The sequence below is a fragment of the Carassius auratus genome, chromosome 6 (assembly GCF_003368295.1).
Source record: "Carassius auratus strain Wakin chromosome 6, ASM336829v1, whole genome shotgun sequence".
In the NCBI taxonomy this organism is placed as follows: domain Eukaryota; kingdom Metazoa; phylum Chordata; class Actinopteri; order Cypriniformes; family Cyprinidae; genus Carassius; species Carassius auratus.
In genome coordinates, this window is record NC_039248.1 from 9,826,366 (window position 1) to 9,853,573 (window position 27,208).

The following is a 27,208-nucleotide window of genomic DNA, read 5'->3' on the forward strand; positions in this document are numbered from 1 at the left end:
TGCGCAAAATGTTTTCTTGCAGTAATCTTACTGAAGAAGACTATAATGTAATGGTTGCACTTTATTTTACAGTACGTGTACTTACATGTACTTATAGTGTACTTACAGTGTATTTATCTTAGAAAGTTCTGGTAATACAAGGTAACTACATGGGGTAGGGTTAGGTTTAGGGGTAGGTTCAGGGTTAGTACCTAGTTATTACATAGTTATTGTAATTACTTTACAATACAAGTACATCGTATGTACATGGGGAACAGGACTGTAAAATAAAGTGCTACCAATGTAATTTTGACTTTTTATTTCACATTTCTGGCTTTTTCTTGCAATTCTGAAAAAAAAAAAGTCTGAATTCATGTAATTCCTAATTTATATAACACAATTGTGACTTTCCTCTGAAATAGGAGTTTACATCTCACAATTCTTTTTTTTTTTTTTTTTTTACATCTCACTGTTTTTTTTCCACAACAGAATAAAAAATAAAAAAGGCCACTTTTTATCTCACATTTCTGACTTCTTTCCTCACGTTCGCAAGCTTTTATCTCACAACGCCTACTTTTTTCTCAGAATCGCAAATGTAAATCTCACATTTCTGAGTTTATATCTCACAATTATGACTTCAAATCACACTTGAATTGCGGAAAAAAAGTCTGAATTGTGCAATTAAAGAGTGAACATTGAACCTTTCCAAATGTGGGAAATCATACCACCCTCTCCAAAAGCAATATGTATTCTTTCACACAGCCAGTTGACTTCATACATTTGCATTCCATTTCTTGGCAGACATTTTTCTTAGCACAGCAACGTCTACCTCCTGCTTTCTTGTTTTAGCTGTACTGTTGGAATTTTAGGCTGATTTTAAATGCTTGCAGACGGCGTGTATGGATGGTATGCGACAAAATGAATGTGCATGTCTAAATGCATGCTGTCTTACAGTGTGACTACAGCCTATTTATGCACATCCTCTCTGAGTTAAAGTCATACCGTGGCGATGAGTGCCACCACTGGCTATATTCTCTGTGGTGTGACTTCTGGGGTCTGGACTATATGAGTTGGAACGCTGTCAACACATAGCCTGGATTCCTGTGGTGTAATCCAAACACTACTAGCGTGTTTACACCTGGCTGCTTTTCCTGTAGGTGAGGCCCTGTGCTTCCAGCCGCCATTCATAGGAGAGTGGTTCAGTGAGGTGACTGTGAACCAATAAAACACAACCAAAGCACCCTGGGAAACTGTTAATTGCTTGCAATGAGTGTACTCAAGGTCACCTAAGATACCTTAGTCTGTATGAATGCATGCATGAATGCTGCTGTGATGTGACAGGCTTGTATTTTTAGATAGGACTAATTATCTTTACAGATTTGGTTTTTTGATTCCAGTTCACTTCAGAATTTTTATCTGATTCAGATTACAATACAATTTGATTGCATTTTTAATAATTTAGGCATTTTACAGATAGAATGTCCATTTTGCTTAAAATAATTTCTCTCCAAGCTAATGTTCTTAATATACAGATAGCAAAAATAAATTCCTATTTTACAAATGTTATCACCAATAATCTTCTTATTAACCCTCAAAGACCGAGACAGCTGCCCGCGGCTAAAAATAACTGTTGTTTTTTAATGTTTAGTAACTTTTGAACCGTTAATCCAATCGGAATGCTTTAAAAAGTGATGTAAAGCAGAGATTCTCCACATTTCGGAGATATCCTATGTATCTCATTTGGATATTCAAAGGCACCGTAGTGCACGTGATTACGTCATCGCATTTTGACAACATTGATTCGTCAGAAGAAACCGATGCTTTCGTTCCTCTGAGCCAAACAGAAATGATTGTTGACGCGTAGTCCCACCCCCGAGCACAGATTGGTTCAAACTGTACCATATTCAACCAATAAGTAGTCACTTGAACTACTACTTAACATATTGCTTTTAAAATATGAACGAACACAAAGTGAACGTGAAGTCTGTCGTGAGTGCATGGATACAAACACCAACTAACACGTTTGCATGAGAAAACGCTCTGAAAAAGCACACACAAAAAAAAAAACACGACAGAGAAATTTGACATAAAACAAATCAAAACCAAGGATGAAACAGTGGTACATATCTGATAAAGCACTGGAATTTCTACAGTGGGTCACTAGGTGATGTCCTGGTAATATCGATGCTGACGCAGAATACAGGCAGCGGACCAATAAATTATAATAGCCTATGATGATAAATGATTAAATAATTATATAAATATTTATCAATAAGGTAGTTTGCAGTATTTTTCCCGTTGCACTCTGAATATTTCTCACTCGTTTTGTGAAGTTTGTGAATCATTTTATCTGTTTTTGCAGTGCAGTAAGACAGTTTGTGCAATTGTTTTTACTATATGCTGCATAGTTTGTGTTTATTGTTCATACTCAGATTGAAAATATATTTCTCAGAAGAAGAAAAAAACTTTTTTTGTTTGGTTTTGTTATCAAATAACACTTAACAATATTGTAATAAATGGCTATAATTTGCTTGGGGAATGGTATATCTAAACAAAATTTTATTTGGAAGTGTAAAACACCCAGACACAACTTTCTAAAGAAAAATATCCAAACTTTAGGAGTTTCTGTTTGAGTACACGGTAAAAAACACCCAACTGTTCCTTGCATTTTTCTTAAAATTCTGTAACTTCATTCATTCTTTGAGAAAACAAAAGTAAAATTGAGACTTAAAATTAGTTAAACTTAAACTGTAAGTCCTCCTGTTTAAAATGGTATATGGCACTTGATGCTGACTGCTAGAATAGGATTGGAAAAAAAAGAAAAGTGCAGGTGTGTCAGGCGCCCCAAAAATGTTCTAGGTCTTTAAGGGTTAATATGTGGATATAAAATGAAGAAACCTTTAAACTGCATTTCCAGTGTGAAACAATTAAAATTATTGTAAAGATCTAAACTCATAAACACTTCACTTTAATATGCGAGTCTTTTTAAACGAGTCTTAAAATCACTGGCTCAAAAGAGTCATTTCAGTTCAGTTCATTTTATTGTCATTATACAGCCTACATGTTGACACGTGAGGACTCAATTTCTACTTAGGTTCATTAGTGTATCCACATAATTAACATACAATACTGCAAATGTACAATTACAAAATAATTGTTCATGAATGGAACAACTCTTGTTGTGTGCTAAAATGAACTGAATGCAGTAAAATAAACCAAAAAAAAAAAAAAATCTATTTTAAAAACATCTTTACAACATTGTGGCAAAAAACATATTCACAGGACATAAAACTGTGATTTTAAAGGACATTTTTGATTAATTTTGGTGCTCTAATACAGTTGAAAACCAAAGCATTTGTAAATCACAAGTCTAGCAACATGAGTCTGCCGTCTGGAATCAGAATGAAATGCCTTCCTTACATCCTTAAGCTCTTATTTGAACTTTTTCTTTAATTACATGTTTAAGACATACTGTACGGTTTTGCCCATGTCAGAGGATTACAGCACACAGATAGATGAGAAACGTACACCTGAGGTCAGCGGAACGCTTCGCTGGTGGGTCGGATGAGGATGAATGAGCAGCAAAGACAGCTGGGAAACGTACTGTAGCTTGACAGTATTTTGAGCGGTCTTACGCTAGTGTTACCAGCGGCAAGAGACTGCACTGTGTCAGTGGCTTTGGCTCTTTCATAATATTGCATCAGAGGTTTCCACTGAGGCTGTTGCCATATATTCTGTACTGAAAGTGATGTATGCAGTAGCACTGATTCTCAATCCCCATGGGCCGTTTAATAATGCCTGTTTTAGCTCAGTAAAAGCATGAATCTGCAGTGTGTTTGTGAGAAGATAAAGAAAAAGGGAAGACCTCATTAAGATGTAATGTTCTTTCTTGTTATGCAATTTTCTCATGGTCACATGTTGATTGAAAAAAAAAAAAAACTTGAAATTATTACCAAGGCATTTATTACATTTATTTAAACAATTGTATTTATTTTGCTTATAAATTAATAAAAACTAATATTTATAAACAATACTACTTATAACAAAGAGTATAGAAGACCAAACAGAAAAATAGTCACTTGTAGCAAATCCTTTATTTTCGTTATATTTGTATTTTTTTATTGACTTTAATTTACAAAATAAAAGAAAATAGGAGTTTTGGATATTTTTATTGGTTGTCTGCAATAACATGAAATTGTTTATATAATGTTTTAGTAAAATAATATAATTTTAATATAAGTATTGGTACATCCGGAAATATAAATATTTCTCATCAAATACTAAAAAAAAATATTTCAAATGTATTTTTGCAATTCTGTACTTCGTATCTTGAGCAGTGATTATGTATTTATATGATTTGCTTGACAACATTTTGTCAATCAGGCATCTCATCTCTTTCATCAGATGCTGTGCTGTATTGAGTCTACATGTTTCCTAAAAACAAAATCAACACATGCATGAAATATTGTGAGGTGCTTATCCCATTAGCATGGATGATTGGATGTGTAAATTCGTTGCAGGGATATGTGTATGTACACATTCATGTGTAGAGAGAGATTATTTTTGATCCCTAAGCACAGGCCTGACTATACACATGCTGGAGCCTTTATTGATCGCTGGGAATTATGGTCCATTATGCTTTACGAACATAAAAGGGCACTGGAGGGGTACTGGAGTAATTCATTCAGACTGGGATCAAGCTCATGTGTTATTTTTGAAAGTATGACAGCTCTCTATTGCATCAAAATATCACAGAATGTTTCATTCCTCAAGCATGTGATGCACTGTTATTTTAGTATCGTTTACATACTATTACAGTATTAGTAATTTCGTTGTGTGCTTTTTTGTTTTGCCCCTATAATTCTGGTTAAGTTTTTTTTTATTTTTCAGTTAGATTTAGTAATTGTACTGCTTATTTCAGTTAGCTGCCAAGGCAATATTTCAAATATTTTTCAGCTAATATTATTATTTATATTAGCATTATTTCAATTTAGAAATGTATTTTTTTTATCGTTTCAGTCAACACTGTTCTTGCACAGATGCTACTTTAGAAAAATCTGTTTACGTCCTTTATATTTATATTTATATATATATATATATATATATATATATATATATATATATATATATATATATATATATATATATATATATATATTATTTATTTATTTATTTATTTATTTATTTATTTATTTATTTTCATTTTGTATTTTTTATTGTTTTTTTTCATCTGAATCCTTTTTTTTTATTCTCCTCAGAGAAATGCACCATTCCTACGCTCAGCTTTTGAACGGTTGACAGGAAAGGTGATGCTAATACCTGCAGATTCTGTCGGCATGGGAGTTTTTTTGTGTCTGAATGTGTCCATCTAGGCCGGTCTCTGTCTTTTTGTTCTTAATGAAAAAAACTTGTGCTCGCAGTGAACAATTGCCAGCTTTTCTAAAGTTCTTGCCTTCCACATTCTGCCAGATTGTGTCACTGACTTTAGAGTTAAACACAGTGCATTTTTTCCGGCTCACACGCCAGCAGGTGTGTGTGTATGTGTGTATGTAAGCAGGAGCAGCTATGCTGTGTGGGAGGAGGTACAAAATGTTTTTCTCCTCTAGAGTTGTCTTCTTTCTCGTTAACTTGTTTATAGCATTAATAAATTATTATTTTCCCACATGAATGCATAAGCAGTTTTCAGTGTCACTGGTCCCTGTCTGAACCACTGTTTTACAAAAATGCATGAAATTATGCTGCATAGGTTATTTGAAAAGCATTGTATCAGACGATCGAGCGACTGAATACACAAGCCTTTTTGGCATTTTCGGCAATATTGTGTGGTCACCATACAGCAATGAGAAACATGAAGTCTCCAGACTGATGATGATAGAACATCCAATTAAACAGTCAAAAATCAATCAATGAGTACTGGATCCAAAAAATATTCACTCATAGTCACCTCTGTCAAACAAAGCTGTTGAAACAAAAAAAATAGTTTTTTGTTGTTGTTGCTTTTTAAAGCAAGTATTGTTGTTTCAAACAATAGAAATGTAAAGAAAACTGTAAAAAACAATGCAGCTAATATTACTTGAATGGAAATCCAGGATATAGTCTGCAGTATGCTTTATTTATGTAGCAGGTATTTCATCTGAATACTCCATGCATTGCATACTGCAGAAATACTATTGGAGTAGTATGAAAGTATGTTATTCGGAACTCCTTCAAACACAACCATAAAAAGTAAAAAAAAAAAAAAAATTTGCTTTCATTTGCCATGTAACCTTGAATTTTGGAAGTCGGTCAAATATGTTTGTAATGCTTGGAAGGTTATAAGAAAGAGATGATATTTGTGCCACATATTACCAGTCTATAAAGATGGGAAAACAACATCTTTAATACACCATGACACCATCAGAATACATGGGGTTATAAATTTATTAATGGAATTGAATGATTAATACTAGTTGTAGCAAATAGGAAATGAGGTTTTAATGTTTCTAGATGTTTCTGTACTTTTTTACTGCTGATTTTGTATATATTCTAATCTATAATGTAGAGTTTAGGGTTTGATTAATTTGTGACCCATTTTTTATTTGTTTGTGTGTTGCAGAGTAAAGAAATTGGCATTCAGATGCACGAGGAGCTGGTGAAAGTGACAAACGAGCTGTATACTGTGAGTATAATGTCTCTCAATCTCCCTCTCTTTATTTTTCCATCTCTATTTTTCTCGCTTTCCCTCTGAATGGAGCTCTCACCCGCTGTGTCCTGCCATGCACCATGGAAACGCTGCCTCTCTGGCCAAGAACAAAAACAGTTTGGCTGCGTGACAGTTTGGAGAAGAAAAAACTGTTGCTTCACATAGTTTTCTATTAAAGGATGGGAAACTGAATCAAGGGATTTTTTTGAGGGAATACTAAAATTGGTACTATTTGCGATAGTGTTACTGATGGGAAAATAGGAGACTGATAGAGACGCCTGTGGCGTTGTCTGTTTTTAAGCTTCATAGTAGTCACCTTTTAAATCACTTCCCCATTGCATTTTAATATGCTTCAGAATCTGGGTCATTACCTTCTTTGATTCCATTGCTTTAGTTTCTCTTGAATCAACCAAGATGCAGTTTCTTTGGGCCTCTCAGTTTTTCTCCCTGGATGAAATCCAAGCTACTTCTGCAGAGGAGCAGGGTCCGATTAATGTTGTCACTCATGACAGGACATCAGAGGGAAGTTCTTCTCCATTGCTCGACCTATTCCAGATGTCCTCTTTGCATTTTTATGCAGGTGGCATAGTAAAAGGTCTCACCCGTATCTCTAGATAAAACTAGCTACAGTAAATGATCATTCTCCTGTTGTGTCATCTCTTGACTACGGCTGTAAATTTTTGTGTCAAAACCTAGCATAAAGATCTGAAACTATAAAACACAGTCCTAAGCCTTTCGTAAACCCCTACGAGCACAGATATGAAACTTACGAATCAGGAAGAGACTGTTCCTTCCTTTAAATTGTTGAAATGCACACGTATGCAGTTTTGGGATCTGGTGCTGTGACACTGATGTGTTTCAAGGTCACTGACAGGGAGTGTAACGTATCGCTGGAGAAGACATGGGAGAGGATCATTATCCTTTCCCTGCCACCCTTTCTCTTTTCTCCTTTTTCCTCAAATAGAGACTGTCATGAGAACGAATCCCTACAGAAAGAGCTCAATTCTTACGTTCTGCATCATTGTGGCCACTTACTATTTAGTATGTAATTTCTATGCTAAGTAGCATTTGTATTATACAGTATTTTCATAGAGTGTAGAGTATAAGCTGTGTGCAGTTTTATCAGTTTTGATATATGTGCACATATATAATCAAAAGCATACATATTTATATATACATTTTTAAACGTCAGTGTCTGTTTTTTCCTATATATTTGATAGGTTGTAGGTTTGCCACCTAATTTAAATCATTCAGTAGACTGAGGATTACAAATTTGATCTCAGTTTGCAAACCTCTGTATAACGTTTGCTTGATAGTGGCATAGAGGCTTGCTTCTGATCAACTGTTCTTGATATACAGCTTGACAATAAAAATGAAAGAGAGCCTGCACTAGAAGCTTTAAGTATTGATCCCTCTGCCCCCTTCCTGTAGTTTGAGTTATGTGTACTGAATGTAGAGTAACAAATATGAATGTAAAGCTTCTGGCAGTCCCAATGTGCAATGTGAAATTTCTGCATTGGTTCTGCAATGTGTTTGTGAATTAGGATGATCAATGTTTCTTGATTTTCTTTCTTGGGTATTAAAGCAAGGCGCTACAGGCAAAACCTCTGTTTTTTTTTGTGTGTGTGTGTGTGTTTTTTTTGATACACTGGTCAATTTTAAGATTTTGTGCTATTTTGCTTCCATAACATATCTGTCATTTTTCAGACTAGTGGAAAGAAAACATCCAAAATACATTGGTGTTTATTGCATATTTACCTCTGTACAGTACATACACCCAAATATAAGGTTTGTGCAGAGTGGTTTGTTTATATATCATTCGCCTGATTTATATAGCATTTTGTCCCATTTTTTCAGCTGTTGACAATGTTCTGATTTATGGAGTGATAAAAATAGATATCTAAAATCCCCTGTGTAAAACCTTTAACTCCCTCATGTCAACAAAACAACAAGCAAGAAAAACAAGAATTTTGAACCTGGCTTAATCTAATTTTTTTATTTCTGTGAGCAGATGATTGGATATCTAATCAAACAGTGCATCATTTGTGCATTTAAAAATAACATTTCAGAAAAATTATAATACAAAACAGTTGTTTTAATATACTGTGATTATTCAGCTGGAGAAAGTATGGTGATATATAGTAGTTCAAATTTACCCTGTTCACATGTAGTGTCTTGTGTTCTATGCGCAACTTAGCCAAAATATAATGTATTTATTTTTAGCTCCATTTATGCATCTTGAAGAAGTTAAAGTAGTGTTTGCTATTATTTTTGTAATGGAAAGTACTGTGAATTTTGCGCACAGTTTGTGGAAGGTGAAAGCTCAGCAGCTTTTGCCAGGGAACAGGCTTGTAACAAATGAGATCTGAAGTACATCGAAATATTGACTGTGTATTGTATTTGAGAACAGTAATGCTTTTTCTGAATGATGGCAAAATGGCTCATTATAAATTCTTAAGGTTTAAGGAAATTAGTTTATAGTGTAGTGCCCTTGCACGGCTGCACTTGAAGCTCTGTTACACAGTCTTCTATGCATAAGAATTGGGTGTTGACTTTGAGAGCCCCTTCCTAAAGACATAGACATGTGACTTAATTGTATGTAATTTAACTTTGAAAGACAAGCTGGAATCGCAGTCCTTCAAAAACTAGGATGCTGTTTCTTTACTTCAGCCAGGTTGCAGCTCTGTCCTCTGATATTGTAAACAAGAAAAACCTTTATGTATTGATTGAAGAAATTAAACTTCCTCCTTTCATATCTGTTCTTTTTTTACGTTTTGAACAAGATTGTCATTCATTCTCATGGTCCTCTGACTCATCAGGGTCTTAAAAACGTCAATCTGATATGATGAATGGGTCTATGCTGCTCATTTAGACAGTCCTTGTCTTACAAAAGACGGTCTGTTTTGGCAGATTGACAGGTAAATAGTTTAGTTGGAATGTCTCAAAACCAGTTAGGGGTGTGTACCCCAGGACAGACGCATGTAGACGTGCTCCGGGCAGTTTCTGTGGAGACGGAAGTTGTATATAAATCATTGCAAGTTAGTTTAAGGTTTCTGGCTAATTCTCAAATACTGAGCTAATGCGGCTTAGCAAAGAGGAAAAAAACTATCATTGCACAGCTCTCGGACAAACCCAGGCCACAGAACCTCAAGGCAGTGATGCTAGTTGTTAGAATAAATGTTTTGTCCGTTTTTCAACCTAAGAATGGCGAGAATGTAAACTGGTGTTTTTTTTTTTTTTTTAAGGCATATATATTTATTTTTATAAATATAATAGTTCCAGCTATTATTTATTATTTTCTTTTGTGAAATATGTCCTAATGGATTTGCTTAAAAGTGATAAATAATTGTTGAAATGTAGTCACAACTAAATATTTGTAGAATTGCTTTAAGCTACTGTTTTTCATAAAACATGCCATACATTGTTATAGAAATCATATTTAGTAAGATGTAGCCTACCCATTATCCATGGGGGTACATGTGGTAATTAACACATGGCTATTTTGCAATCTACACATTTTTATCAGGGTTTCTGCAGAGTAGAATTTACACTCTTGTTATTTTTACATTTTATTGAAATATTTCCTCTTGATTATTAGCAATGTGAAGGTGTGTATGAATAGAATTACACGTTTAAAGAGATCCCAGTACCGTATCTAATGTCAATCTTGGCTAAGCATTGCTCTTTACAGCCGAGGTCATCTCACCTAAACATGCCTGTAAATACAATTTTGATGCTGGAGGTTTGCCAGCCATGTCCGTCAAACCTGCTTGTAAACATGTTCCTTTGCTGTGTTCTCTTTGAGCTGATGGGTGACAGCTCTGGGAGGAGCTGACTGCTAACCTACATTTTCTCTCGCACTGGAGTACATACTTCCTGTCACATTTACTCACCAGCGCAGTATTTTTATTCATCATTTCTGCCTGCTTGCAGATTTAACAATAAGTGTCACTTTGAGTGTTGCAGCCTCTTTGAAAATGATACAATTTTTTATTACATTCTGTTGATCGTTTCTAAGCTATATAATTTAGTTACATATATGCTGATGTGTGCTGAAGGTTTGTGTGTAATATTTTAGACCAGCACATTATATTTGACATAAATGTAGCATGCTGCATAGAAGGCGGTTTTAATGTTTTCTTCAAGCATGCATACTACAGATTCTAGTACCACATTTTGCCCTCCATCAACCTTGTAATGTCTACAACCGAATGTGAGTACACCATCTAAGAATCGGTTAGCTTGAAGACATTTCACACATGTGTGTATGTTTACTAGACCCTGTTAAAAGAGCTGGTGATCTGTCCTGGAGCCAGACACAGCTTGCACTTCTCCGAGAAACATCCTTTGCATCCTCTTCCTAATGAGCTTGAGGAAACAGCTTTTTTCATCAGGGAATACTAGGGACGCTGGGCCTGGATCCTGTGTAGCGTTTAATGACTGGAACATGTTATATTAGTTCGAAGAACAAGGCTAATGGTATAGGTGTATTGAATTAATCATGGCTTCACCTTGTGCATGTCAATATTTTGTATGTGTGACTAAAATAGTACATTTTTAAGGTGCAGTTTATTTTCTTTTCATAAATGTATTCATTTTACACAAACTACAGTGTTTAAAGTTTCTGTTCATCAAAGAATATTGAAAAAATATTAAGCCACACATTTTCTTCTATCCAAGTTTATGTACATCCATAAGATTGTAAGTAAAAAGATTGTAAACATTTGCTCAGACTTTGATTCTTTATAGATTTTATGATTTAATTTGGTAGTTCATTTTTGATGCTCTGAAATTTTGGTTTTGGGGTAATACATGTGCACATAATTGGCCATCATTGCAGTTCTTAAATTCAGTAAATGAATGCGTTGAATTTGCATTTTTTGATTGCTACACTCCTAATTAGTAAATCATTCAAAAGACTTGTGTTCCTTGAAAGAAATAACATTTTATAGGTTGTGAATGCCATTAGGGTGTCAGAATATTATAAATAATGTCATTTCCTTTCAGTTAGCCATTTATAGGTTAACCTCCACAAAATGTTTAAACACTGTGGCTCTTTTGTATGTTATCTTTAAGTGCTGTAAATTTGAGACAGGACTAGCTTTTTGTCCAAATAATGGACAATAGGGGACAACCTGGTCACAGACAATTATTTTTGCCATTTAATTTCATATTGTAGTAGCACAGACACATTAAATCACAGGAAGCAGCACTAAAATGATGCACAGTGCCATCGTGCGGACGCACTTGATGACCTCCTCTGGAATGATCAGATGATCTGTGGGTGTAAAGTTAGAGTGAGATAGCTGAATGCATGTACATTAATGTCAGGGTCGGTGCAGATGAGCAGTCAGTGGACGCCTGCAGGCTGGCTGATTTAATAAGCCTTTTATAGAAATCCCCATCAGACAGGCATCTGCCGCCTATAAGGAGTGGAATAAAGCCGCCCAGTGGTGCAGAGAACCCCCCTCCCCTTTCACTTGCTCTGCTCTATTGTTTGAGCAGAGAGGATAATGGGGTTGAATAGCAGACTGGGTCACACCAATCAGACATGAGGTAAAACAGTTTGCATGGTTGCAAACACCTCAGTCATACAGAGAGCTCCGTCGTCGGTTTTGTGTTTCATACACGCTTCCTTCAGAATCGCCCCCTCCTTCAGCCTCTGTCATCCTGGGCTTGAATGGAAGGCTTGGACTTGGTGGAAAGAGGCAGGATTATGGTACTTCTGCTGCCAAGTCCATACTCCTATGCATATTCATGAGGTGATCTGCTCTGTAGAGCTGATGGGAACACAACTGATCCTTCTCAACTGAGACCTGCTCAGCTTCTCTGGAATCAAACTAGTTTGGAAATCATTTCAAGAAAGTATCAAGATAGAGTTGTTTTGTATCACCGAGGAAAACCATGGATGTCATTTTGAATAAATGTGAGAATAACATTTATGAGATGTTTCATTTCGTTGTGTGACATTTAAAGCCTTGGGTTGTTTCTGCAGTACATATTCTTGTTTACATTTTCATTTAGGATTTTATCCCACATAAACTGGAAGTGTATATGCTTTCTCAGTGTTTGTTACTTTCTTCTGTCCCGGTTTAATTTGCAGACTCAAAACTTTACTCCAAGGATGCAATTATGTGATCAGAAATACAGTACAGTAAAAACAGAATTTTCAGCAGCTGTTACTTCAGTCTTCAAGGTTCTTTGAATAACAAAAAGTTTATAAAAAAAAAATTTATTGTCACTATTTTTTTATCAGTTTAATGCATTAATTTTTTTTTCTTTTAAATGGCATTTCTGTTTAAGTTTTTGGATCAAATATCAACATGTTTTTCACAGCTATTTAGGACAAAAACCCACGTGGCAGAGATTTTATTCCAACCTGCCTGGTTGTGTTGCTGTTAGACTAGTTTTCATAATGTTTTATATCATCTTACAGGTAATGAAGACGTATCACATGTACCACACGGAGAGCATCAGTGCAGAAAGCAAACTGAAGGAGGCAGAGAAACAAGAAGAGAAGCAGTTTAGCAAATCTGGAGACCTCAATGTCAACCTTCTGCGCCACGACGACCGACCCCAGCGCCGCAGCTCAGTCAGGAAGATTGAGAAGATGAAAGAGAAGGTGAGATTACTCTGAACAGCTAGCTCATAATGCTCGGCAGAGTGACTCATAATGCCACCCTGCTTTTATTAAACCAAAGAGCCGTTGCAGCCTAGAATCACTTTCATTCTTCCACTCTCAAGTAGGATTGTGACCCTTTAAGAGAAAGATTACGATATTTCAAGTGGTGCATATTATCTTTGCACAATGGTGGATAAAGCTGGCCCATTGTCTCTCGTTGACTTCCTTCGAAAGCCACAGTGGAAGGAAGTGATAGCCAATATTGCATCATGACCAATTGTCTTTTTATCCAAAGCTACTTTCAGTACTCTAAGACAATCCCCATGTAGGGACTTTGAGTTAAGTGCCCTTGTTCTTGGTTAAGTGCTCAAAAGCATAGTGGTGACGCCTCTTTGCGAGGATCAAACCAGAAAACTTCCGAATGCAAACCCCTCCAGTAAATGTGTTCAGTATAAACTCAGCTCTTCAAGTATTCCAAGTATGGGTTGCTTATAATATGTATTCATAAATGCGTTCTATGCCAACCATATTCCCATGGGATATTATAACTATTTATTTTCCAAAAAATGAAAAGCTTTAAGAGCATTCCTGTTGATGAACTGAGCTTCATTTAAAACTGTGATTCTACTGTTTATTATTATTATTATTATTATTATTATTATTATTATTATTATTATTATTTTAATACTCTATTGGAATGTTCTTAATTAAACATTTCAATGGTAATATTTTGTTATAATAAAAGTTAAGAAAGTTATCAATAATAATAATTATTATTTAATAATAATAATAATAATAACAACTACAGTCTGCGTATTACTATAGTTACTTATAGTTACAATTACTATGATTGTTTTTTTAAATCACATTTTTAATCTTAAACCCATTTTCTATTAGTAGAAGTCCCATTTATACCCCCCCCCCCCAAAAAAAAATATGTTGACCGATCATGGTAGCAACATTTCCCTCCATGTAACCTAGTAGCAACCCTGCCTTCTTGCTAGTTACCTTCTCATCAGCTTTTAAAAGCAGTTCAGGAACTTAGGTTTGAATGAAACTGATGGATGGGTTACTAAACATGAATGTGGGCTGAGTTTTATCTAAGAATGGACAATGAGGTCAGTGAGACCGTAGACAGCCTGGAGACTGAATGGGTGACTACTCACACAAACCAGATTCAGCATTTCAGGTCAGTGACTTCAGCTGTAATTCATCTGATTCATGCTAATTCATAGCTGGTTCAATAAACTTACAGGAAGCTAACTCATAGTGACTGTGGGGCCATACAAAAATTCTATAAATTAACATTTGCGAATATTGTGCTTTTCGCAAGAGGCAGTTTTCATATGAATGAATTCTGTTTCCTTTACTAGCCAGCTTACTCGCTTTCTCACTTTTGCTCTTTGTGTCACTTTCTCTCTCTCTCATTCTCTCTGCTGTTCTCTCTCTCTCTCTCTCTCTCTCTCTCTCGCGTTTCAGGCTGCAATGCGCAGAGATGTTGGCATGAAAGCCACTCAGCCTCACACTATTTATAACCATGGTAGCCATGGATGCTCTGTGTTTCTCTGCAGCCTGACCTGATTCTGCAGGCGAGCAGACTTCGACGTGATCCTAGCACACCTGCAAGCCTCAATGGCCTTAATGGACTATCAGTTGCTAATGTGTTTTTACACGTGAAAATATATTTTGAATCGCACTTCCAATTGTATTCAATTTGAACAGTAGATTAGAATAAATGACACTTATGAATTTTGTCAGAATTGTGCAGCCCTAATTTTACTTTAAATGTGAATATTACAAAAGTAGACAAAAAATAAAAAATAAAAATAAAACACTGCATAATTTATCTAGTTTATATGCTGGTCATTTTTAAACTCTAAAAAAGACTGCTATAATTCAACTCCAGCTAATAACTGTGATTCTGTGGCACAATGATTAAAAGACCTCATTTGAATTATGATTTGTGCTCCAAAAACTATGATTTGTCCACCCCAAAATGAAAATGATCATGTACTCATGATAATGCCTATTTCAAACCTGAATGTCTTTCTTTCTTCTGTGGATCATATTTTGAAGAATGCTGGTAACCAAACAGTTTCGGTCCCATTCCCATTGCTTCCCCCTGACAAAAAGTACAGTGAAAGTCAAAAGGATCGGAGACTATTCGGTTACCAACATGCTTAAGTTTAAATAATGGTCAGCTTATATATTGTTCCCGTCATACTTGCTTTTCTTAACAGTGATCGTTTAATCGATGTCGAACTCATTTGATCAGTAATCAAGCATTTGAACATACATGCACTAATCACTGGTGTTTGTTCTTCATTTAAGGATTTTGTTTTGTCAATACAATTATGAAGCAGTCAGCTGTTATTAATGATATTAGAGCAGCTGTCTGCTTTGAGTGCTCAAGCTTTTTGATGAAAAATTCAGCAGGACCCAGCTGGAGCTCACAAACAGATGAGACTCAGTCTCTGTGTCTTGATTCAATTCACAGAAAACTCTCATATGATATATATTATTATTCAAGCTCTCCAAATTTACATTTTTTTTACTTTACTTTTTTACATTACTACTATCTTTGTACACTCCAAAATTTATGTTCTGTTATGTCTTTGAATAAACTATGTGCTAATAATTTGTTATATATAGACTGGGGCTGTTTTCCTAATGGGAAAGCTGTTTCAGGGCTTATATCTCAGTAACTGTATCTGTAAGATTATACAGTAAGATTTTCTGTAACTCACACAGTAGAGCATTGTGCTACCATCCCCAAGATCATGGGTTTCATCTGCCAGGTAAAGCAAGATTGATAATGTATACCATGGATGCTATGTACTGTAAGTCACTTTGGATGAACGTCTGTCAAATACTTAATAGTACATGTAATCAGTCAAAAGTGGTTTTATATTGATTTCCTTCACAGTGATGTTTTGCGAAGTCTGTCCTCCAAATTAGGATAAAAGAATAGAAAACGTAAAATTCATCATAATATATATATTTATATTAGCCCCAATAGATTACCTTTGTGAATGTAAATTTAACCCCAAATACTGCACAGTGTTCTCACGACAAGCATATTTTTCATTGGGGCAAGTTGTCACATTTGTTCTGGGGCAAGTTATGTGTTATATGTTTTAAATTATTTTATAAAAAATGTCTGTAGGCTATAAAAATGGTTTGATGTTGTACTGTACATTGCCTTAAAGTATTTTTTTCTTGTGTCAGGAAATGTTAAAAGCTAAAAACACATTAAGTCTTTAATGCCTTACATGTACATATAGTGGCTTTTTTAACTTCAGTTAATGTTATATATTTCAAGCAAAGACATTCCTCTTAAATCAAGGTCAAGTTGATATTGTGTGAAGATATAGTGTTACATCATGACCCAGTCGCCTCTATCAGTGAACCAGCTATGTTTTTATATTAACTGATGTCTTTCTCCATTTTGTTTCCCTTTTCCAGAGACAAGCAAAGTACTCCGAGAACAAACTGAAATGCACAAAAGCCCGCAATGACTATTTATTGAACCTGGCAGCCACCAACGCCGTCGTGGCGAAATATTACATCCACGATGTCTCGGATATGATTGATGTGAGTATGCACAATGAGGCATGCGTTTGTTTGTGTGTATCAGCTGTGATTTAATCCACTGAACTGATCAGGACACGGCTCCTTCTGTTTCTCTTTGCATTGCGGGTGAAGTGTCTCCTTGTTAATATGGTTTGTTTGCCTCATTTCGTTTCTCTAAATGTTTGCTTTGCATTTTGTAGAATGTCATTTTTAGTGAACTGGATTTGTGTTCTCATTTTAATCCCCTCTCCCTCCCTGTTTTTATTGATTTATTAATCACCATTACGGTAACCTTCTAATCTGTTTTGCAGCTTCATTCGGCTTCATTCAGCTTCACAATGAAAGATTAAAACTATTATTCTGCCAGACCAAAATGATTTTTGTCAGATTTATAACAAGAAAATGGAATTACTAGCTTAATTGCACATAAACCCTTTTAATGCATTTCATTCACAAAATATTGTTGCATATACAACAAAAGGCTCTCAGTCGCACGGGTCTCATCCTATCAAAAATCTGCTGAGACTGGATTGGTGATGTGAAGTATACTGAAATATTTGCTCTGCTGGCTCGTCTCTGCTGTCTCTGTCGTGTTAGCATTAGTACGTACACTGTAGATAAACTGAACCTGATTTTTGCTGAGAGATGCAAAGAGTGTCACATTGCTGTCCATCGGTACGCCCTGATATCCTGAAGCAATTTAAAAACATAAAACCACACACACTTGTACTTTCTGATGTATTTTTTTTTTTGCTCTTATGTACAAAAAGATGTAAATCCCTGAAACGGTTAACAGGTTGAATCTGGAGGAACTCTGTAAAGGGTTTTCAGTTAGGGTGTTGACATAGGTTTACTTTTGAAACCACTAATTGGTAGAAACCACCAAACCAAAACCAACTCACAAAACACCCACACCCACCAGTGGGTATATAGAAATTCATGTGGTACTTGTGGCCTGCCGTGGTGAATTACAGTAGGATGCCAGGTTACCTTGCACCAGAAATTTACGGTTTGCTAGCTGTTCCAAAAATCAGAAGTGCCTCAACCCATGGAACTGATGCTTCAGAGAAACTAGGAAGGCTTTGCATTTCCTCTGTTTAAAGGGGTAGATCACCCCAAAGATCTTCTGTTATAAGTTATCATCACTTACCCTGTCAAAATTGTGTTTCTCTGGTGAACACAGAGAAGTCATTTGGTCCAAAACTACATTACACACCAGTGACTTTAATTGTATGGACCACAAAATGTCTCCTCTTGTGTTCAACAGGAGAAAGAAAGTTTTTGTTTTTTCATTTCCAAGTTTACAGCCATACAGTTAAAAATAATTATCTGTAATAAAAACCTTTTACATTTAATGGTGCAGGCTCAGAAGTAGGACAGTTCTGTCATGTTTGAACGTTTTCAGAGAGACTGACAGTGAACCGAAGGTAAATGGGTTTATTCAAACAATCGAATAAATGGATCATGGCAACCCTTGCTAACCCCAATACACAGCAGAAGCTAAGCAGTGGTTTTCTGCTTTGGGCAAACAGTGGTTTCAGTATTACCAATGGACACAGTAATTTATTTTAAATAGTATGGATTTATTTCTAATGATTTGTTATTAGGGAATGCTGAGAATTTGAACCAGTGCTGTTATTGGGCCAATGGCAGAACTAAACATGGCAGTATTACTGTGCTATATTGTTTTACCATTGTACACCTCCTCTCCTGTGGCTTTGTAATGCTAAATAGATTGTGCCACAGGCTATGACCATCTAGTGTTTGCACACAAACCCTTTAAAGCATAATATATGGATTTACAGTCCAACAGAGCGATAACTGTCTTGTTGCAATGACTCATAGAGGTATAAAGATTCCCTCAAGCAAATTTTAACTTGGTCCACGTTGCTAAAAGAGGTTAGATGCACATTTGTTACACATTTAAACTAATTAGCTAAGATATCCCACTGCGCTTGTTCTTCTAATTATAGATACTGATGATCTCGATTCTTCACTGGATTAAATTCTCTCATTTAGATCGTGTCATTTTAAAGGCACTGTGATCCACGGAGACACAAGAGATGCTACCTGTCTTACAGTTCGTCCTGTTAGAGTGAAATGTGAAATCTCAGGCCTGCTAAAAATAGGCATCACCATGGAAACATTTTGGCAAATAAAAATTGCATGTTATCTTCGCAGAAAGAAAGATTGGATTTGTGTCCATCTAAGTGTTATTCAGGCTTGCTGTGAGATTTTTTATCTCTCGTCCTTAATTTTTCTTCTTTCTACAGTGCTGTGACCTCGGGTATCACGCTAGCTTGGCACGCACATTAAGGACCTATCTGTCTGCTGAGTACAACCTGGAGACCTCTCGCCATGAGGGTCTGGATATCATTGAGAACGCTGTGGACAACCTGGACCCTCGTAGCGACAAGCACAAGATCATGGACATGTACAATCAGGTCTTTTGCCCACCCATGCGCTTTGAGTTCCTGCCGCACATGGGAGATGAGGTATCTAGCCTTCAACTTACCCAATAATATCTTATTATTGGAACAATTCGCCCCCGTCAAAAATTCTGTTTTAATTACTCATCCTCAAGTCGCTCCAAACTTTCAGACTTTCTCATGTGGAGCAGCACTGATCATGACAGAGATGAACTGCTTTGTGTTTTGTTTTTGTGTGTCTCAGGTGTGCCAGGTGAGCGCTCAGCAGCCCGTCCAGACTGAACTTCTGATGCGTTACCACCAGCTGCAGTCCCGCTTGGCCACACTCAAGATTGAGAATGAGGAGGTAAGAATCATCACAGTTACTACGTGTAACATTTTAACATGGCCATTATTATGCTAACCACCTCTTACCAATAATTATTTAGACGCCACAACCAAAAACCATTCACTTACTGCATATGCATATTGCACAATAAAATAGTCGCTAGCTCCCATCTGATTGACTGGTTTTATCCAATTTCCAAAAAGTCAGAGTGTGCAGGTCTTTATCAATGTGCTGGGAAACAAAGTTACAGTATGGTAACTTCACCGATAAGGCACAAAGCAGCTGCAATTGAATGCTTCAGTGAAAGATCTAGTTGTTTGATTCCCAGTTCTTGTGAATCAAGGCTTTGAATATTGAGAGATATTCAGAGCTTGTTAGAGTTCAGTTGTATAATCCACTTTGTTCTCAAAGTTATATCTGATGTCAGATTTAAACCGAACATACAAAAGAACTAGTTGGTTGATTTACAGTGTCAGTCATATAAACCATGTTTAGCTCTTTGCTAGGACAAACTACGTACAAGTTAAAACATAAGATTAAACTAATGAAAGAGACTATCTTTCCTTGTCGATCTTGATTAATCGGTTCATGTCACATTTTATGAAAAAAAGCTTTCTGATGGTCAGTGCAGCAAGTATGTGTGACCAACCTGAACCCATTGCGAAATCTGTGTGTGGAAGTCCTTCTCACAATTCCTGAACACTTGGATTTCGAATGTAATGACTGGAATTTGCAAGTGAAAATTTCAATCTCTCCACTTCAAGCACAACGTCATGTTATATAAGTAAAATAGGTAGCAAACTCTGATTCCTGTTGACTTAAACATCAGATCTGTGTTCTATACAGATCCCTCTCTTCCAACCACATGCTTTGACAACAGTGGAGTTTTATGTACACCTGCTCAGTGTAAAGATTCATCAGCATCTTTAGTGTGAGTCATCACTCTGCAGAGAGCCCAGCTGCCTCTCACACACGAGCCTTTTGCATTCAAACAGCCCTCGGCTTTGCTCACATACTTTTTTAAAACCATTTTTAAAGTGCTCCAGAGAATACTTGAGCCTATCAATCAAACTCGTTGCAATTTAGTCCATCTTTCTTGGAAACTGAGAGTGTATTTTTAGCATTCTCATCTGTTAATAGTGTGTATATCTTTTGGGATGGCATGGTTATCTCTGTGTTTGGTCTTTGTGATGGTAATTCTTTGTTTTGGTAGAGCAGAACACATCTCACTGACCAACTGAGTGTATGCAGGTACTAATGGACTTTGTAATAGCTCCCGTCTGTGTGTATTGATGTGTCTTATAACCAGATAGTAATTGATTATTTTGTGTCATATAGGAAATGTGCCACATTAATCTGAGGGCCTGGGGCCAATTTACACACCATTCACTACAGGATTCAGACGATCCTTGATTTTATACATTGGTGTGCGTGATCTATAGTCCCAGGGTCATATGTACCAGTATAGAGGTTTAGAAAGTTTCAGGTGAAATGGGTTGAGATCTTTTCTTCATTGCTCATTTTTGAGGTTTTAATAACTTTACCTGCATAAGCATTCAAGTAAGCAGCAATACATTTAAGACTGTGGGCGTAAATGTATCATACTGTAGTGACACATAGATGGTAGCTGAAGCTCATTTGACACTTTTTTTTCTAGTGTACTGCACATCTACTTTTATATGGAAGTTTAATCAATTTTCTCAGTCTCTCAATATTCTTAAGCTCATATTGTGGGTTTGAATACATCACAGAGGCGCGTTCCTGTTATTGCAAACAGTAATCGCTTTAACAATAAAGATTTTTGTTTATGTCAAGCGAGCATTTCTATTTTCCTTTCCCTGCTAACATTATATGACAACAACATGAGATAAAATTCTAACAGAATTTGTGTGTGTGTGTGTACCTGGTATTCAACATGTTTTGGGGACCAAATGTCAACTAAATGTTCATTTTAGTATGAATGTTGACAACTGCTATGCTGCTTAATATTTTTGTGAAAACCGTGATTTAAAAAAAAACAACACTTCAGTTTAAAGACAATTCAAAAGAAACACATTCTTTTGATCTTTTGACTTTTGATCTATTTGATGAATCATTGCTGAAAGAAAGAAAGTATACACTTCTTTAAAAATTTCTCCTAATGACCCTAAACTTTGATCGGAAGTGTAAATCTTACATAATTTAAAAGTTCTTACTTCTCTCTCTTTCACTTTACTGAGTCCCTGCTATGTTTAATTAGGTGCGCAAGACCCTGGATGCCACCATGCAGACCTTACAAGACATGCTGACAGTGGAGGACTTTGATGTATCCGATGCCTTTCAGCACAGCCGATCCACAGAGTCCATCAAATCCGTGGCTTCTGAGAGTTACATGAGCAAATTAAACATTGCTAAGAGACGAGCCAATCAGCAGGAGACGGAAGTCTTCTACTTCACTGTGAGTGGCTGTATTTCCTCAGACCATAAGCACTGGGTGCACAAGTGCTGTTATTATTTTTAGTCAATTTTTATGACTTTTTGTGAATGGCATATGATATTAATTTATTAATCAGCATATGTAATGAATTACATTTTTATCTTATTGACAATTCTAGTTATTTTGGAAATAAAATTCCAAAATCTGCCATCTTCCATCTATAGTGCTTTTAAAAAAAAAAGATGAAGTCCAGGTTCTCTGGACTATCAGTTGATCTTTTAATACACAGTTCTCATCACGATCATATCTGCAAACACTGATATCAAAGTCTTCTCGGCCTGTCCTATCTATCTGTCCAAACTCAGTCATCACCCTCAAATCCACAAAACATTAGTGACAAGGCCCATGCCTCACCAATGAGACGGAAATTAAATCCTCCTATTGGAACAGATTGAATTTGCGGCGTGCAAAGTACAGCAAAATCTGTTCTTTGTTGCCCAGAGCACACATCACTCCTCTGTTTTAGTCACATCTTATTAAAATCATTAACTCACTGACACCTTCATCTGTGTCGCAGAAATTCAAGGAGTACCTGAACGGCAGTAACCTCATCATTAAGCTGCAGGCCAAGCATGATCTCCTGAAACAGACTCTGGGGGAAGGTGAGTTGTCTGTTTATTAAATACGTTTCTCTCTGCTCTCTGGAAATGCTGAGCGTCAGCTAAGCCTCTGGCATCTTATTGCACCTTTGGTCGCTATTGGATTTAAAATTGAAAGTTGGAGCTTCATAGCAAGCTCAAATAATTTGTATAATGAATGTGTCTAAACTAACTGCACAAGATATACAGAATTAAAGGCCAAAAAGTTTAAAACCACTAGTCAAAATTCTTCTATTTTGTGTCTGCTGTCTAATTTAAAGCTGGCAGACAAGTTCAGAACTTGTTATCCACAAGTTTGTGTAGAACTGATGATCATGTTTTAATATGCTCAGTTTTACCAATTTGATTAGAGACAAATACAATTTATAAATACAATTTAAACTTTCATGTCAGTCTGGGATTTGTAATTAATAACATTTTAAATATAGATAAAATATATTGCATTTAATCTCATTTTAATCGTCATCTATCTCTGGTACAGAACTTAAACCTACATTAAAGCAATATAGAGGGTAATTTCCAGCCTAATGTTTACAGTATTCCTTCAGTTATCCTTCAGTCTGTGGATTAAACATTTAAAATATGACCATAACACAAACTTTTATTTGTGTTAATGTAATAAAAGTATGATTACTTACTAAGGCTTCTGTGCAAAGTTGTGTCCAATATTTCAACTGATATCATAGTTAACTAAAACATAAACCCAGTTACTCTTTCACTGTACAGACACAGCTAATACTGTGAAAAAAAAGTCCCACACACTATTGTAGATTTTGTAGACTTTCTAGATAATGCCAAAGATTTTCTTCAGGCAGATAATAATGTTGTAGTCAAAGACCTTTTTGAAGCTAATGCCTGAAGAAAGACTGAAATGTTGTTAGGCTATGACCGTGTTTTGGGGTATAAATAATCCATTTAAGTGATTTAACAAAACATAAAAGCTAGGCTGCAAGAAGTGTGAACATGCTTTGTTTTTCCCAACTGAGGGACACAGATGCCATAGACATTTAGTTGAAATTTACCCTAACTATAATCTTTTAAGTGTAAGGCCTTTTGTTGTCAGATGATTAGAAAGACCCTGCTTTCATCTCCCACGAGGCCTCTTGTCACTTCATTTACGGGCAGTTTACGCCCAATCAATCAGCTAGTGGCACTGGAGGGGAATTTCAGCAGCTGCCTGTGCAGCAGCTCATAACCTAATGACGGTACACTGTGGGATGCCCCAGCTGAGTCCAGCCATCCACGTATATGATTGCTGACCAGTCCTGCCCTCTTCTCCTCACCAGACTGTGTGCTCATTTACACTTCACCTCATCGGCTCAGTAAAACCAGACACTCGAGGCTAGGGCCAAGGTGTGTGCGTTAGTGCATATACATGAGTTTGTCACATATGGTTCCAGCAGGTACTGCCCATGTTTTTAAATGATTCACCTAATTGATCCTCCATCCATTAAGCCAATTAGCTTGGCACATCTAATTCTCTATTAATGTTATCAAGGGTTGCCATGTCACCCGCCACCTGGCTTAAATGCTGACGCTTATTTAAATAAGTAATGTGGAAGAATAACTGTCTCGATTTGCAAATATTCTGTGTGTATACCAGACCCTCCCAAACCACTGTCCAGAAGCATGGTTGAAAAGGATTGGAATCTTCCAATTTCAGTCTGAACTCCTCAGCTGGCAAGACAAAAGCCTTTCAGTTTTTCGAATGATTTTAGAGGGCATAGCAAAGGCACATGGAAAGCACACCATTTGATATGCAGATTTAGTGAAATTAAATGATTTGAGGGCCCACTTCACATCTCTGAAGTACCCATGTAGAAACGTTAGTGGTTCCACCTCATTACATGGTGATTCAGAATTGGAAACAACTAGAGCTAATTTGGGGAGGTTTTTCTTTTTCTTTTTCATTAACATAATTATTTTTTATTGCATTAGTTTTATTTGCTTTTTAAAAATCGATGATCACTATTGTTTTTGGATCCCACAATAATTTATTTACATGAATTGTGGAGCTTGTTGAGCAGAGGTGTCCTTTCATATTTTCAGTAGTCAGATTTCTCAACAGAAAACTAAATCCTATACCTACAAGCCTTGTCCAGGCACCATAGTGTGGTAGAGATATGATAAAACAAAAATAGCAAATATTTAATAACCACCCACTTATTTACAACAAATCTAAGAAAACAAAAATATATTTTATTTTATTTATTTATTTATTTTCAATTCAAATCTGAAGTTTAATTATTGTATTATTACTTGTATTGTCACTTGGGTTAGGCTGATAGACAATGTCATCATCCATCGCTGGATGGCTGATAGACATCACAATATTGCGCTGGTTGTCGTGTAGTGCTGCGCTGCATCAGCTAAAGACAGTCTACACTGGACGCAACAAGGCAACTGTTGAAAATCATTTAAAATTTGTGTCAGCACATCATAAATAGAACGCGTCAACAGTTTACTGTCAGGGATTTGTGATGTCATGCCATGCCGCATCCAGTGTAGATAACATCACTGATTATACTGAGTTGTATTGACTGATCTATATATAAAGAATCTCTATTATAGATCAGTGGTACTATAGTATTTTGTCACGTCGCACCACACCACTCACATCCGGTGTAGACATGGTGTTAGGTATCATTAGTTGTTTTCCCTTATAAGGATTCACATTTAAGGCACACCCCCTAACTCCACAACACTTCCCCCACCCCCACTCGTCCCCGCCGATGTCATCGTACATCGCGATGTTTCACTGTAGACATCGTCTGATGCCAAATTTGTAGACATCGCCCAACCCTAATTGTCACTCTTGAGTGTTTTTTTTTTTTTTATCAATAATTGTTATTACTATTTAATTTAAAATTAAAAACTGACATTTGAATAATTTGGAAACATTCTTGCATTATAATTTTTCTTTTTGACCATTCTGTTTATTTGTGGGCATGTATACATTTTCATTGTTTGTATGATTGCGATACCAAGGAACCCTTTTCAGTGCACTGGACATTGGGACAAAGAACCTAGTGAGCCGTCACAGACATCGCTCAGTGTCACCAGTGTGAAATGAATCCCTTGATGCACACTCACTCTTACACACCCTCATACCCACAAATGCAAACACACACTCGCTCATTTAGCCCCTTTAGTTCATTCTGTGACCATCTGACACCCCACAGGGCCCTTTCCGAGGTTTCTACGGTGACCAGTTCTGTTTTTTGTCTCAAGCGCTGTTTGGCTGCTCACCCATTCATCTCGTCTTCAATAGCACAGGCCACTCTCACGATAGCCCTCAGTATGCGTTGACCGAGCTTTAGAACCCAGAGCATGAGATCATGCTAATAATGACATTTCTGACATTTCTAACTCCTCCCTCTTTCCACTCTCTTTTTTAGGAGAAAGAGCTGAATGTGGAACTACAAGGTAAGAAAGCTCTGCTGATGATGACATTTTCAAAAACAAAAGGTTCTTGGTTGGCATCTGTGGCTCCATGAAGGAACTTTACCATCCATGGATCCTTTCCATTGCATAAATGCCGTTTATAATGGTAAATGGCTCTGTAGATAATTAACAAGTTCGACACACTAGGAAACAAAAGGTTATCTGAAGAGCTGTTCACTGTAAGGTTCTTTGCGGGACTTTTCTTTTGTAGTATACTTTTAAAAATAAAGGTACATTATTGGCATCGATGGTCCCTTGAAAACCTTTAACATCCATGAAACCTTTCTATTGCACAAAATGTTCTTTCAAAAAACTGCTTACTGAAAGGTTCTTTGAGGAACCCAAAATGGTTCTTCAAGTATGTGACATCACTTTGAAACCCCCCTTTTGGAACCTTCAAAAGTTAAGATTGTATAGCTGTGAAAACACCCTTTTGAAACATTTATTTTAAAGGGTGAAGATAATATTCTTTTACCTCAGCCTCTCAAGATTTTTGTCCAATTAAATTACCTCTAAAGACAACTGCACTTGTTAAGCCATTGAAAAGAATAAGATTCAGTCCGTTTTATAACTCTCATCCGTATTCATTATTCATTATCCATATCCATGATTATTGTTTTTAATGAAAAAGTTATTTTACCACAGTGGCAAATCATTGTTGTGGCATTTATAGACTAAGAAGAAATTATTCTCACTCCATATTCTGCATGTTCAGCTGCTAAAACAACCTCTAAAACCTCTAAAGGCCAGGGTAAAGGCAAGAGAGGACAAATAAAACTTTTTTAAAATTGCCTGACGGTCAAAAGGGGACTTGTCCTCAAGCTGTCACTGGCAGGGGCTCAGCTCATGCTGGGTTATCCAGAATGTCCTCTGACAGTCGGGGAGAATGCTTAGATAAGAGCCTTCCTAGTAAACAGATGCAGGCCTCTTCTGACCTCTCAGTTGGAGGACATCTACCAATGTTGCCATTGATGATCATATGCTCTTTATTTAAAAATGTATTTATAAATACAGCTGTGAACACTTCACCAATGCATATGTTGGCACTCTGATATGAAATTATGCTAGTGTAGCTA

At 36.3% G+C, this 27,208-nt stretch overlaps 1 protein-coding gene across 2 annotated transcripts in view; it reads left to right on the forward strand.

Moving 5' to 3' along the window:
- The window catches only part of srgap3 (SLIT-ROBO Rho GTPase activating protein 3), a 78,752-nt gene that overhangs the window by 28,995 nt on the left and 22,549 nt on the right, over positions 1 to 27,208 (forward strand). For both annotated transcript variants that reach the window (XM_026261039.1, XM_026261040.1), the window contains exons 4-11: positions 6,575 to 6,637; positions 13,098 to 13,283; positions 16,749 to 16,877; positions 19,130 to 19,351; positions 19,530 to 19,631; positions 21,853 to 22,050; positions 22,607 to 22,691; positions 26,087 to 26,114. In XM_026261039.1, the coding sequence (XP_026116824.1) occupies positions 6,575 to 6,637; positions 13,098 to 13,283; positions 16,749 to 16,877; positions 19,130 to 19,351; positions 19,530 to 19,631; positions 21,853 to 22,050; positions 22,607 to 22,691; positions 26,087 to 26,114 (1,013 nt within the window). The remainder of the gene's footprint in view (positions 1 to 6,574; positions 6,638 to 13,097; positions 13,284 to 16,748; positions 16,878 to 19,129; positions 19,352 to 19,529; positions 19,632 to 21,852; positions 22,051 to 22,606; positions 22,692 to 26,086; positions 26,115 to 27,208) is intronic.